The 15,285-nt window shown below is 39.3% G+C and overlaps 1 protein-coding gene across 2 annotated transcripts in view; it reads right to left on the reverse strand.

Moving 5' to 3' along the window:
* Positions 1 to 13,315: 13,315 nt before the first annotated feature.
* Pdk3 (pyruvate dehydrogenase kinase 3) overlaps positions 13,316 to 15,285 on the reverse strand; it is a 66,174-nt gene continuing 64,204 nt past the window's right edge. For both annotated transcript variants that reach the window (XM_004872228.3, XM_087193613.1), the window contains exon 12: positions 13,316 to 13,543. In XM_004872228.3, the coding sequence (XP_004872285.1) occupies positions 13,513 to 13,543 (31 nt within the window). In that variant the 3' untranslated portion in view covers positions 13,316 to 13,512. The remainder of the gene's footprint in view (positions 13,544 to 15,285) is intronic.

Here is a 15,285-nt window from a genome sequence, read left to right on the forward strand (position 1 = left end):
ACAAGCCCAAGGACAGTTTCCGTCTATCAGGCTGAATCTATTTTCCTGTGTATCCTTTTGTGTGTTTTTTTCCCTGGTTCTTTGGATGCTGACCATAGCTGTTTAAGCTGGGATTCATTTTCAGCCACCCAATATCAAGCTACTCCATCCTCCTTTCCAGAGTAACTTATTTTCCTGTCATGGCCCTGATCTGCATTCTAAATTGAGGTCTGCCATACATTCCCATCTGAAGTAGTCAGTACACATTTGAGTAAGCCGATAGGCACTGAAAAGATGAAAAAGGACAGAAACCCCTGCTGCTAGCCCTCAGTTTCAGTTGAACAGCCCAACTCTCAGCTCTGGTCTCTCCTGTATGTCTCTACCTTGGTTCCTGCTGAGCTTGTGATGAAAAGTCCACATTTCTGGCCATCAAAACTTCTGATTCTACCAAAGAGAATTTTGTCATTATTTTACTAACTTCCTAATTTTGCATTATTTTGATACCATCTTTGGGAAGGAGTGCTCGGTCTCAGAATGTAAAGGTTGTCAACTCTTACTCAAAGTAGGGGAAAATAAGGCCTTGACAAATAGGCCTGCAGTCTTTCAGGGAATTGTATAAACTCTCCTCATTGGACAGAGCCAGTTTATGAATGAGATGGTCATTCTAGGCCTGATCCTAGAGTCTTTGGTCCCAGAGGGACTAATGGGTCTCTTTCACCTGAATAGTGGGGCATTTATTTGCCCTCATAAACGGTTACTTCATTACCAGTTGAAGCCCTAGGAGAACAGCTTTCATATAGAAAGCTCCATTCCAATTATTGTGCTAAGGTGACAATAATTATCTTTAACTGTCATAAAATTACACTATTAAACTGTTACTAAGAAACTGTCAAAAGCATCCGCATCCATCACTGTTGTTGAAATTGCCAACATGTTTATTTTGTTTGAGGACTGGCAAATTCTGTTTGGACGAGAATGCCAGGGAACACTAAGAGCAGCATTAGCCCAGCTTAGAGTTTTATGCACAGAAGGAAATATCATGGCTGTGTATTTGGACCCAAATCAAAACTGACAATGTCTTTTTAAAAAAAAAATTCCAATGACCCATTAAGCAGAACATCAGTAAAACTGCACGGATCCTAGGCTTGCTCTGTGCCAAGGAGATGGATTTGCTGCTGCCAGCATTCTAGCTATTCTCAAAGGCTGTTCTACAACTTGGACCTTACAAGTGCTTTTCAACCATATCACATGTTAGTGTCTCTGAGGAAACTAACAAAACAAAAACAAAAACAAGAAACCTTCCCAGAGTCCCTCTGATGGATCTAAAGTGGGGTCTAGGTCTCCGAGATTAATGTGGAGCCAGGTTGAGATCCTCCTGGCTATAGTAATACTTCAGCTCAGGGAACAAAGCGAGCCTGAGAGTAGCTGGATTCAAAGATGTGGATGACCGATGGCTTGTGTAAGAAAAATGAGAGCTGATTTGCTAAGTGGCCACAAGAAAAGGTCTAAATATTATCTTGTTATTTTCTTATCCAGAGAGATTATGTTGATGAAAATGTCATCAATGAGCACAAAGCAAAGGATTCATTTTAAGGCAAACATTGAGATGATGGTTGCTATCAAGCACCTATCCCAGTAACTGGTGAAAATGGGTGCTTGACGTTAATTTTTTAAAAAATTCAACAGTTGAAATGGCAGATAACTGCCAGGTCCAACAATGGTTGCCACTAGTGATGTGGCTGTTTAAAGAATTCAATTTAAAATTTAGTTTCACATTTTAACCATTCAGGTGGCTAGTGGGGAGTGGAATGGACAGCACAGAGAGCGCTTCTGTCATCACAGAGTTCCAGTGGCGGACAGTGGTCTGCAGAAATCCTTCTCAGAGGCAACCCCTTCTACATGATGCCTTATGATTTATTCATGTGATCAAAGTGTAAATCTATGTGCTATTATGAAGCAAACATCTGAAAGTATTATCAGCAGATAATCACTTGTAAGCATGCATTATTAAGTCATTAGGAAAGGATTTTGAGATGAAGGACAAGAAGGTAAAAACATAAAGTGCAATGCTCAGGAATAACTTCATGAACTACATGATCCCGGGAGTCTCTTTGAGTGTAAGCCATACTTAGTGAATTTCAAACCATGGCAGGAGCAGCTGCTATGAGAATACCATTCCCAAGTCATGAATGATGTCTTAGCAGAGCATTTTCAGTAAAATACAGATGTATAATTTTAAAGTTCAGACTCAACTCACAATCACTTTCAAGAATCACTGGTTTGTATTCTTTGGGAAAAGTAGTTAACAAACAACCTGAACGTAGTTATTTATTGTTTCCCATCTTCGGTTTTTAAGGAGCATCATAAAACATCAAACTTGCTAACAGCCTTGGACTCCACATGGTTCAACTCCCTAATTTTAGAGATCAGGAAACTAAAGCAAGTAATAGGTAGAACATGACTTCTCAACATTAACTCTCCCAAATAATCATTCAAATGCAAGGTTTCTGCCTCAAATCTTGAGGAAGTTTGTCTTTTAGTGAAAAATACACAATATATCAGTTGTGTGCTTTTCATATTGTAAAAAAAGAAAATATACCCCTTCACTACTGAATATTTAGTAAAAGAATGTCACATTGCTAAATAACACCAAGATTATTTCTCTTTATTTGGGAAGCATATAATTGCACCTAAATGTCTTTGGTGGCACGGCGTTCTGGTGTTGCCTGCTTTCCTCCCAAGAGACCATAAAACCAATAGACGTTTTATTGAAAAATTCAAGTTGTCATCAGGACATTCCATATGGCAGGTCTCACACTTTTAAAAGAATTCCTCTGGGGGGATTTGTTAAAATAGATTCCTAGGCCTTAGCCCCAGGAAATATGAATTAGTAAAGCTGAGGAGCCCAGGACATTGCATTTAGACAGCCTTTCAGATAATTCTAGCATAGCTGCTCTATGACTAGGCCACCCCAGTTTGGCCAGGACAGTTCCAATTTGCACCTGTTTACACAGGTTGTGGCCTAATTAGTAATCCTCTTTCACTCTAAAAAATGTCCTCAAATGTACAATATATTGTATTTTCTTTTTCCCCAATCCATGCACTGTATTTTGAAAAATACCACCGTAACAGTTTACTCTTACCAATTCCTTTATTTTGCTTCAAGGGTGTTTCCCGCAAATGGGAGGGTTTCCAAATAACCTATTTTTCTATCACAAGAATTTAAGTAATCATCTTTGTGCACTACCAGCAACTTGCAAAGATCTTTGCAGCTATTGTATTGAATTTCAGAAACCGAGAGAAAAGATGAAGTCTTTAAGTGGGACAGTTGAGAATACAGTTCAGAAAACACCACACAGCCGAGGATTTAGCTCAGTGGCACCGTGTCTGCCTTGCAAGCGCAAAGTCCTGAGTTCGATCCCTGATACCCGGGTGGGGGGGGGGGAGACCACACAAGTGCGGTGTGAATCACAACTACCATTTTATTTTTCTGATTATTGGGATACAGAATTGTCCATGTGCTCCAGGACTAGTTTGCTATGATGGATACCAGATTGCTCTGTGACTTATGGGGAATGTTATCTGGGCCACACACTTCTCTGGTCATGTTTTCCCAACAATCACAAAACACTTTCTCCACGAACATGGAATGACAAAGCACCCCACCCAAAATAATTTTTAACTCATTATGGTGTGTACCAGCGAGGCCACAGAACAGCACAAAGCAGGGGGTGGGGGCTGGGCTTTACAAACCACAAGGTTGCTCCAGAAAACTAGACACACGTGTACATTTATCACTGTAACTAAGGTGAAAGAGGTACAGAGCAAACCAGGTCAATTTGGACTCATGGGTACAAATACTGTAAAGAACATTTATTTCATGTGTAAGTTAAAATTTTTCTCTTATCAAATCAGCAATCATTCCCAGTTCAGATACTACTTTGATAAGTGAGTTAGGAAGAAAAACTGGTAGAGCAAGAAACCTTGCACTTAACTGCAGCATCAGCTATGTTCACAAAGGTGTATTTCATTCCGAGATGGCTTCCTACTCAGTTCAAGCGTGTCTTAGGCATTCACAAGTTGTGTTATAGATCTGAGCAATGTTTAAAGTTTAAGCACTTGAATACTCTTGTGAGGTTGTAAACTTAAGAGCAGCAGATGATGTGTATATAACCCTTAAGAAGCAAGTACGACTTCAAGTGATTTGAACACCAAGGAACTCTGGAGAGACAGGGTTAGCCAGAATGCTAAAGCTAAAACTGTGGCATGTTGCCCAGATCTGACTCAAACACAATTGCACTTTCTAATCAGAGGGTAGCATTCAGGTCTAGCACTGTGCAGCATGAGAAAAGGAGGCTGTAACAATGAAAAGACTGGAAACGAAGGAAGCAAGAGAACTCGATTCCTCCAACATTGAATAAAGGCCACTGCAATTTTTAAATCCCTCGGTGCTCTATGTTTTCTAGGTAAACTTTGCCATGGGTGTCCACTCATCAGTCAAGATACTTTAGTTTAGTCTAAAAATATTAAGTATATGCACCATTTATTGGTGAAAATAACTTGTCAGCTCTTACATAGACTTTTCAAAGTGCAAAGCAGGCTACAAAAAGACATTATGTGACTTATTTCCCAAGAACAGTTACACAGGCATCCAGGGGAAAAGGTAGCGATATAGGACTATGTTGAGCTCTTTCTATTTAATTTTTGTGTTAGTTACAACAGCCAGAAAAATCCTGCCTCCTGAGAGGACTTGCTTGGCAAGAGGCAGGTGAAACCCAAAAGAATCAGCCTGGTCCTTCTTCAATGGCAGGCAGCCTCAAGTTTTTTCCGGTCTCTATAGTTATAGGCTTTAGCTTTAATTCTAATTAAAGTCAGATAAAGGCACAAGCCAGTTCTTACTGTGAATATATAGTGCCTTTCAAAACATACATTGAGGTTTCTGACAGTTGTAGCAGTTCAAATGATAAAAGGAAAATAGAATTTTTAAGAAAGGGATGCCATGATTTAAACAATATAACATTTTATACTCATTCTACCTGATTTCACACACTACTTTTGTGACAAGTCATTTAGCATGGCTTACAATCAGATTTAACTTTCTTAACTTCTTTGTTAATGTCTAGTGTATGTGAACAACCAAGAGTTAGCAGTGAATGCTAAGATTCTTTTTTCGCTCAAAAAGAATCTCAAGTAAGAATACTTTAAATTAGGTAGTTCTGTTGTTCATATACATCCCGTTCTAAGTGTGCCATTTTCAATCAATTTGGAAGGCAAAGATGAATCAGAGAGTAGTTACACCAGTCGTACATGCCACTTAGACATTTCCTCACTCTGGTAACCAGGGGGCAAATACTGTTTCATACATATATGATCTTTCACATTTCTGCAGCGTTGGCCCATTTTTAAAAGTTATCCAGAGTATTTAAGCTAACAAGTCAATTTTAGGTTAATGGAAGTTAGAATTACTTAATGCAATGTTCTTTTAAGTGAAAGTTTATTATCCCAAAAGGAGTCAGTTTCAGTAGAAAACAGAATCTTCACTGAAAAGCCAAGAAGTACGTACATTATCAGACAAAGTAAAACTGCAGGGGAGAAGTGTGATTCCTCCTCGACAAAGGACATTTGGGTGTGATTCCTCACGAAAAGGGCAAGTTCAGGTTTCCTGGGTAATCTCACCTTCCTAAAGTGACAATACTTTTGACATTCTAGCTTAAATTTAGACAAGAACTATTAAATCTGAACATACAGTGGTATAGTCCAAGATTCCTATGGGATTCTTATCGAAGGCTATTCCCTGAGACAGGAAAGGGTAGTGAATGTTTAATTCTCGGAGTACAAAAAGGTATACATATAAAATCACTTTCATCTCTTCACTCCTCCCTTTCAAGAAATTACTAAAATAAAAACATTTATCACCATGTTTTAGCTTTCTAAAAATGCTTCCCTTTAAATGAACATTATTGCAAAGCCACATACAGGCTGGGTAATTTCACATAAACTCTCTCCCCTGATACTTCTTTTAAAACCATCAGTGGTATGGAAACAAAGATACCTTTCTTACAATGTACACGTTTAGTGAAATCCTAAAATAGTTAGAATGCAACTGTAATTCTTCATTTTTGGAAACTATAATAAGAAAAAGTTAAGAAAACTTAACAGAATCTTAGTATGATTAGAACTTTTAAAGAATGCAAGTTTAATTCTGTACTTTTGGAAAATATAATGTGAAAAACAAATCCAAAATACCTCTCTATGTAAATTAAAGCTCAAGCCATGGTATTCAAAATTAAAATAATTTACATAATCTACTATACTTTGTGTTTTTTAGTAATTAACCTTCCTGAGACTGATTTTGTTCTCCTTAGAGTTTTCTTAACTAAAGTGCTTAATAAAATTTCTACAGAATATATTACCCTCTCCATAGATGAATATTATTTTGAACTACAATCTGACAAAAATCTAGCTACATTTAATTATGCTTGATTAATCCAAATGTCACTGAGAGATTTATAGAACAGAAAAGTATTTTTCAGGTTAAGTTCATACTCTTCATTGTGAGCTTCCCGGATCCAGTATTACAACAGGTTTACTGTCTCAATTCTCTAACATTAAGAAAAGCCCCACAAAAATGTTTCCACTAGTCCAAAATGGACCAAGAGACTCCTAACATGAAGCTCTTTTTCTTATCATTGTCAAGAGACTTGCAGACAGACCCGTTAAAGGCTTGGAATTGCGAGGTGCTGCAGCTTGGGTGGAACTTTTGGGTGAAGAGATGTACACACAGGGTGTCTTGTGGATTTAATTAAAACAGTGAAAGAATATTAGCGTGAGGTAAGAGGGGGCTTTCTTTTAACACAGGCACATAACTGTAATAGACAGTTGTTCAGAGACCGTCAGTAATGACGCCCCAAGGTACTTTTGTTCATATGCAAATAAGTCAGTTTAAAGGGTGACAAATTGCCCTACCTATGGGAATAATTAAACATATCCCATCTCCTTCTCCAGTCAGCTAAACCTCCCACTGCTGCAGCACTCTAACCCCAGAGGTGTCCAAACAGGCGAGTGTGGAGAACTCCAAGTCTCTGATATACCCTCTAAGGGAAAGTGGTACCACTAACACCCAGAGTGGCACAGAGCCGCATGTGGTACACATGAAGTGACAGCCTGCATCCAGGCCCATCGAAGTCCCACGGACATGGGGGGAATTCATGGCCCTATTTTAGAGACAGATGGAGAGCTGGAGAGGTTTCTCAAGAACTCTGTGACTAAAATACTTTATGTCCCTTTTGGTCTCCATTTCGGGGGCATACACAGCTGGTGCCAACCTGCAAACTGAGAGGAAAGTCTTCTCAGACAATCCTTTTCCTCCACCTCTAAAATGAGTTTGAAGTGTTAAATAGGGTCTCTTCTGAAAAGCAGCCATTTTAACTCCAGCAGCATCATCCAGATGCTTGAAATTTTTATTTAAATAATGATTTCCTAAAGCCCAAGAAGACATATCCAGAAGTTGCAGTAATTTGTGTTTTTGCTGTGAGGAAAGAACAGCCCATGTTATTCGATGAAATTTGATTGGAAAAGTTGGTCCCTCTTATTTGACCACTGCTCCTGCTGGTCAGCAAGACAACTGAAATGGGCTTGTCCCCCATTTCCCTGAAGCCCCAGTGCAGGGACCTCGACAAGGTCCCCTACTGAACTGATCACAGAGTCCAAATTCAGATAAATAGATACAGAGGAGAAAAGAAGTTGAAAATCACTGGCCCTTCCTCCTCTGAGGAACACACCTGCAATGAAAACAATACTTAGCAGCTCTGGTGCTGCCCCCATCTCATTTTTCTCCATTGCACTCGTCTCCCAAGCAAACTATAAAATTACCTGATTTTGTTTCTAGTCTGTCTTCCCTACTAGACTGTGAGCTCAGGAAGCAGGGATTTCGCTCTGCTTTGATCACTGCTGTGTGCCCAGCATGTAGCAAGTTTCTAGCATGCAGGAGACACTGGATATTATCTACATGGAAGACTGAACATCACTTTCCTTCCCATGACTCCTCTACCTGCCACCATCACTTCATGGTCTCCCATACACAAGGGTGCCTGTGTTCAATTCTCCACTTGACATCAGCACAGACTGGGGCCAAGTCTGACCATAGGGGAAGGTCTTGCTTCAAGTAGAGTTGGGTGCACACAGCAAGCCAGTCACTTGGCTCGTGATTGTTATGCAGGAGCACTAACGGTGACAAGAGTTTGCTGCTGGTTGTCTAGTGGAATGTACTGGCCACTGAGGCAGGAAGGGAGGCTTCAGTCCCACAGATAAGCCAAATAAAACCCCCATCTTGTGATCTACCTCAAAGGCACTTTAAAACATTAACCCACATGCTTCCATGGTAGGCCCCAGATCTACAGACCATGTGAGTGGGTATTCATATATAACAAAACGAATTCTGATGAAGACTTAACATCTTTCTATTTCTTAATAAACCAAGTTTAGCCGGGGATTTAGCTCAGGGGTGCCGTGCCTGCCTCACAAGTACAAGGTCCTGAGTTTGATCCCTGGTACCAAACAAACAAACAAACAAAACGTATTTTAAAATGGGTTGTTTGAAAAGGCAGGTAAGAAAACCTGTGGCCCAGTAAAACTCTCAGAGGGGGAAACCCACTTGAGTGAGACAGCTTGACTGCAATCTGCTCATCAAAAGAGCTTAAGCTTCTCTGATAACTCTGATTATTAGTTTGAAATATTTTTCCATATTTAACTAATTAACCATTGTCAATAGCCAATAACTTCTTGAGTTCATGAAAATGTCACATGTCCCCTGTTTTTAAACCAGAAGGTACTGATATCTCTAATGGGTAGAACAGGAACCTGAGTTAAAAGTTATCTTTCCACACAGAACAGTAAACAAAAATCCTGTATTGATTAAATTGTTAATGGTGCTTTCCTGCTGGCAATATTGGTTCCTTCTGTTTACTAACATATAGATTATGAAGGACATTATCTTCAAAGTCAATGTTTAAGCACCTGGACCACTGGGAAAGATGGCAGAGTAAGTGCCTGTTTATATAAGTCCTCCTGCCCTCCAACACACACATCCCAAAATTGAGCCAGAAGCTGTCTATAGTGAAACTAATAAAAGCCACAACCCATACCACGAGCTCCAGGGGAGTGTCTGACGATAAAGCAAAAGAGACACATTAATACACTCTAGAAAAAGAATGAATTCAGAAACTATGAAAAATATAGACAAAATGCTTTGGCCCTCAAAGAAATGAAATAAGGAATCAAAGAGGATGACAGGGGGCCGGGGATTTAGCTTAGTGGTTTCGCTGCCTGCTGTGCAAGCGCTAGGACCCGAGTTCGATCCCCAGTACCAAAAAAAAAGAGGATGACAGAATGACCTACGGGAAAAAACAGTTTAAAAAAACTAACAAGTGAAAGCCGTATTACAAGCAACAGGGCCTAGTCTCTCAACAGTATAGAAACCTAAGTCTGAAACGGAGGATAAGTCTTGACGAAAAATCACCCGGCATGAAGGAAGACAAGGAGATGAAAGCCACCCAAAGACAAACGTGAAGGGCAGATGACAGAGAGCCAATGGAATGACAAATTCTTTAAAAAGAGAACAGAACAGATACAAAATGCAATAAGGCCTAAAATATCAGCATCTAATTGCTCGTTGTATACCAGAAAAAGTCAACAGACAACTGTCAATCCTGAGATAAACTCAAATGACGTTACCGAATTTCAAGAATAAACAAAGAATCACAGGTATCCATGGCAAGCAAGCAGGTTATCTACAAAATGGGGAGAGAAGTCCATCTGGACTCAGACTTCTCATCACCACCAGATATGGACAACAATAAAGTAACATCCTGAGAGAACTGAAGGGAAAAGGAGGTGCTCCAAGAATCCAATAGCCAGCCAACACATACATCATAAGTAATGGCAATAGAGAGACATGTGTAAATATGAAAGGGAGTCTAACCGACCCTATAATCCAGTCCACCAAAACATAAAAGCATCAACTCTTGAATGTGGAGTCTTTGTATGAACGGGCTGGCAGTGAGCACTGATTTCATTCAAACATGGTATTAAGTCTAACCAACTCTAGTAATTACCTACAGCTATACACTTTAAGTTGCCTGCCTTTTTAGGTAAAAGCTGCCACATTCATTTGACTTTCTCCACTGATTAACTATACCGAAATGGAAACACACAAAAGAAAACCTCTCCTGAGTGGAATTACCTTGCATTACAGAAAATTTTTGGTTTAAAGCTTACCCCTGAGGATTAATATATCCAAGAAATTCCTCAAAAGGAATAACGCTAATTGCCTGGTATATTATTCAGAGCACTAACCTAGAGAACAGGAAGATCCAACTACTCGCTTTGGTTCTTCTATTCACTTAGCAGGCCACCTTGGCAAACCACTTAACTGCTCTGGGATTCATGTGAAAGTCGAGAAGTTCCTGTGTGGTCCACCTGCCTCATGGCATTGTAAAGGATCAGATGGTATGCTGAGCGTAAAAGTTCTTTGGAATCTATAAGCAAGGCTGTAAAACTATGTCACTGGATGGAAAGAAGCCCTGTATTATGGAGCCAAAATCAGATATTCAGAGATAAAAAAGGCATCAGATGGTTCCTGCGGATCTTTCTCTATACTTTAAAGCCATTTCGTAGCACTATTTTAAAAAAAGAAATTTAGTGCTTCCAAAGCCCCCGACCTGAATTATTACTGTTTTGGAGATAGCTTAAGAACTTAGATGTTGTCCCACTACCCAAGGTAAATGTCTGTCAGTTTCCAGTCTTTGATTCAGCATTTATTAAGTATCTATTATTTGTCAGGCACTATTTCAAGTAGTAGACATGGCCCCCAAATGATGTAAAGGAGAGGGCATTATAGAGGAATGGGGAAGAATTTGGCTGAAAAGGGGCCAATGTTTGTTTATACTACCATTTATATGTAGAAATCTGACCACTGGCTTACCGGCAAAGCCAGCAAACAATTAAGAGATGTGCTTAAGCTCAGAGGATCATATACAGCCAAGAGAAAGGGTACACGATAAAGGATAAAGGGGCTGACAAACTGAGAAGGCAGGATGATCCTCAAACTGTTTTTGAGAATGAAATGAAGGATAAAACTTGAGAAAAAATTCTTAATGAAGAAAAAAGACAGGAGACAGAAGCCAGGTTGTACTGGGGTCAGGTGCATATGAGTAAGCTCTAAAGCAGTGATGGCGAACCTATGGCACGCGTGCCACGGCCAGCTGTTTGTTATCACTGAAAGCTCCAAAATGTTTATCATCACTGCTCTGAAGTACATTGAGTCATTGAAACACTGAAATAAGATTTTGCTTTTGAAAAATACTTGTCAAGAATGCGACAGGATTTTTCTACACCATATTTTCCATATTCGACCCTTCTAAGGTGCTTGTTTGAGGGCTTGGCAGCACTGGGGCACAAGGCAGTAGTAACATGACCCAAATCTGCTGCCTCCTTTCCCCTAGAGCAGATCCCACTTAAAAGTATAAAAGAGGACAGTTGGGAGCTGGGGCCTAGTAAGGTAGGAATACTACCTAATGTTTATATGGAAGCTAGGGCCTTTAAATGTAAAGGACCATTCATTTTACATCTTTTATTTTCTGCAGTGCTGGGGATTGAACCCCGAGTTTTGTGCCTGCTAGGCAAGCTCTCTACCACTGAGCTACACCCCCAGTTCTTTTCTTAGATTTTTATTTTGAGACAGGATCTCACTAAATTTCGCAGCCTGGCCTTGAACCTGCAATACTCCTGAGGAGGCAGGATGACAGTCAGGCACCACCACATCCAGCTTACTTTTACATCTTTTACACCATAAGCGAATAATCACACAGAACAGCCCCATTGCCGAGACAATGACTTGGATCTCAACTGCACAAGCTGCCCCATGGCCCACCTCAACAATCTCTTGTAAGTACATTGATACATCTTTTACTTGACTGCTTATATATGAGTTCTCTGGTGAGATCCTTCTGAGGACAGAAGAGACAAAATCCTTCTAAAGATGAAAGAACCTACCATGAGCTCAGGTAACATAATGACATGGAAGAAACCCAGGTTCAGTGAAACAAGAGAAACAGAGTTGCAATTAAGCCAAGTACAGCTGGTCATAGCCTACCTCCTTCAAGGGAGAAAAAATCCCCACTATGGTGGCAGTGGGGCAACTGCATTGCCACCGTCATGTGACTAAAGGATGAAGATGACTTTACAACTTCTTTTTTTTCCGGTACTGGGGGTTGAACTCAGGACCTTGCGCTTGCGAGTTAGGTGCGATGCCACTGAGCCAAATCCCCAGCCCCTACAACTTCTAAATCAGTAGACCTAACAGTGAAAAATTTGACTGACATGAAAAATAACAGTCTTCGAAGAGAAACACAACCTATGGAGTTGTATAAGATGCTACTTTTAATGTGGACTCTCAGCGAGCTTCTATTACTAAGAGTAAATATAACATCATTCCTCTTTCCTTACCCAAGTCCCCTGTTAATTCTCACTTCCAATTCTAGCAAAAAATAAGGGAATGTGAAAATCAGATTGAGCTGATAAATCTAAAACTGGCTGAAATGAATGAAAATGAAAATGATGAAGGCCCACAGTATTTTTCAAGTAAACTAGAAAGGACTTTTCCCTTTGGTAGTCTATTTTACAACTAGTAAAGTGCATGACACAGGAACTTCCAATTCCTTAAGAGACCACAAAGGAAAATGACAAAGATATAGTGTTAGACTAGTGCAGTTTCTACAGGAGAAGAAAGTCTCTATTTCCCATTCTTCATAAGCCTAGTACTGATCACAAAGCAATTTTTCACTTACGATCTTTGAAATTAAGCCACTAAGTGAAAAATTCCAAGACAACTTTTGGAATGCTTTAATCAATGGAATGGAAGTATACAAATGAATTTTAAAATAATATCAATGCATCAGTGGGTAAGACCCAATATGAAAGTACCACACCTCATAATGAGAATGCAGAGCAGATGGAGGAAGGCAAACCCAATCAGAGAGTGGAGGAGAGATGCATAGCAGACTCTGAATTCTCAAGATGTGCTCAGCTGCTATCTTCTATTTCTAGATTCCCAGACCCTAGCTGGAAGTTTGGGGCAAATGTGGTATTTGGTCCCAAAGAGCAGCAGCAGGAAGTGCTGCATCTGGGATGGGGAAGGAACTCAGAATCCAGGGAAGACTTGAGACACTAGGCTCTAAGATGATGAGATAGGCAGTGCAAGGGTGCAAGTGCTCAAAAGGAGGCTCTGTGTTCTTTTGTGATAGGCGCCAACCACGTCACAGCAAAACAACATGAAAAATTACTTGAGTTACTACTTTAGTGGAACTTATGGCTAGAATAACTACAGGAAGGGCTCCATGGAAAGATCCAGCAGGTATGGAAAAAATACACACTCAAGCACTGGGAATAATTCAGAGTTGGTGGGGAAAAGTGCTCTCTCGTTGACTTGCAGAAGATCATCTTTCTTCACAAGAGAGGACAACAGCATTCAGTTCCTCACAAAGTTCTATTTGTCTTGATCTTGTCCCTGTAAAGAAAAGAATGGGAACATCCATAGTGAGTTTCTGGGTACAACCTCCTCTATTTTAACCGACACATAATCAGAGCATTTATTTACAATGATAATTCAAAATCTCTGCCTTACTCAGAACCCTTACTTAGAATTATTTTCTGCAGTTACTACAGAAAAAGAATAATCATTTAATTATTCATTTGTTTTTCAAAACAATTCTTTACTCTCAGTTAAAAATGTGATCATAAATGGGAAGTCATGCTAATGGATATGGGATTTCTTCTTGCAGTGATGAAAATATTCTGAAATTAGATAGTGTTGGGGCCGAGGATTTAGCTCAGTGGTTCCAGTGCCTGCCTTGTAAGTGCAAGGTCCTGAGTTCGATCCCTGGTGCCAAAAAAAAAAAAATTAGATAGTGTTTATGGTTGCAAAAGTCTGTGAATATACTAAAAACAACTATACTTTGAGAGAATCGTATGATATGTGAATTATATCACCATAAGGCTATTACTTATAAAAGAAAGTCTAAAGAATTTTCTTAGACTTCCTCATGTATAAATAAATACCTAACTTCCCCTACCTATTACTTTTCCAAGATCTCTACCAATTATCTTATTTATATAGCTTAACAGCTTAATTGTTCAACTAAATATTTTAGAATTTAAAAAAGTGTTTTCTGCCAAAATTCATTTCTCTAGCAATATATTAGAAATGGGAGACTCATACGTACAACCTGATAAACTATTTAGAGTTTTAAAATTGCTTGGAGAACAACATTCAATTAAAGCTACCTCAAAATCCAAATGGACCTTTTTATTCAGAAAAATGACTTCTGTATTATCAAATTAATCTACCAATCACACTGACAGTTTGAATTAACTGATGCCCAACATGCTATCTGGCTTACAAACAGACTGAAGTGGAATGAAGGGGAACTGATCTTACCGAGGTATTCCGCGCTGATTAGCTTAATCTTGGCTGAGAATGGAGAATGTGTGCATGTGAGTGGAACACAAGTGTGCAGCTGGTCAGAGTACAACTCCTCTGAGGGAAAAAGCCCTCACTGGATTTCTATTATCATGACTAAAGGAAGAAAATTAAACTCTTCTAAGAAACTTTATCATTTGAGATGTGTGGCATGGAGGTTCCTCATGATACTTTGATAGGAAAAAGATCAGTATAGGTACCCTTTGCCCTTTGTATCACTCATCAGAAAAGATGACTGCTACTATAATGGCCCAAAATTACAAAGCTATATAAACTATATTTGCATACATATATCTTTCTGTTCAATTGTATTCAAATGTTAAGAATCAAGGTTTTTGAGTAAGATGAAGCATGTATAATAAAAACATATTAGGGATGTAAGTGAGAGGGGAAGAGGGGTTGAAGGGAGGGGGAGGGGAATGGAGAAAAAGAATTAAGATATATTATGTACAGGTACAAATTCCCTATGATGAATGTGATCATTAGGTATGACAAATATGTACTAATAAAAATAAAGTTAAAAGAAGTATCAGAACTCAAAGGAGTCATAAAGTTAAAAAAACCAGATATATATTTATGAGTGCTGGGGGTGAGGCTTGTGGTAGAGTGCTTGGATAGTTTGCCTTAGGCCCTGGGTTCAATCCCCAGTACAAAAAAATAATTTAAAAAATATATGGGGGAGAAATAATGCGATAAATGAAAATTATCAATATGAACTTTACACACACACACACACACACACACACGCACACACCTGTCCAGAAAAAGAG

This window comes from Heterocephalus glaber, unplaced genomic scaffold, assembly GCF_053883595.1.
Source record: "Heterocephalus glaber isolate CG9 unplaced genomic scaffold, H.glaber_assembly_v1.0 deba00001594, whole genome shotgun sequence".
Classification (NCBI taxonomy): domain Eukaryota; kingdom Metazoa; phylum Chordata; class Mammalia; order Rodentia; family Bathyergidae; genus Heterocephalus; species Heterocephalus glaber.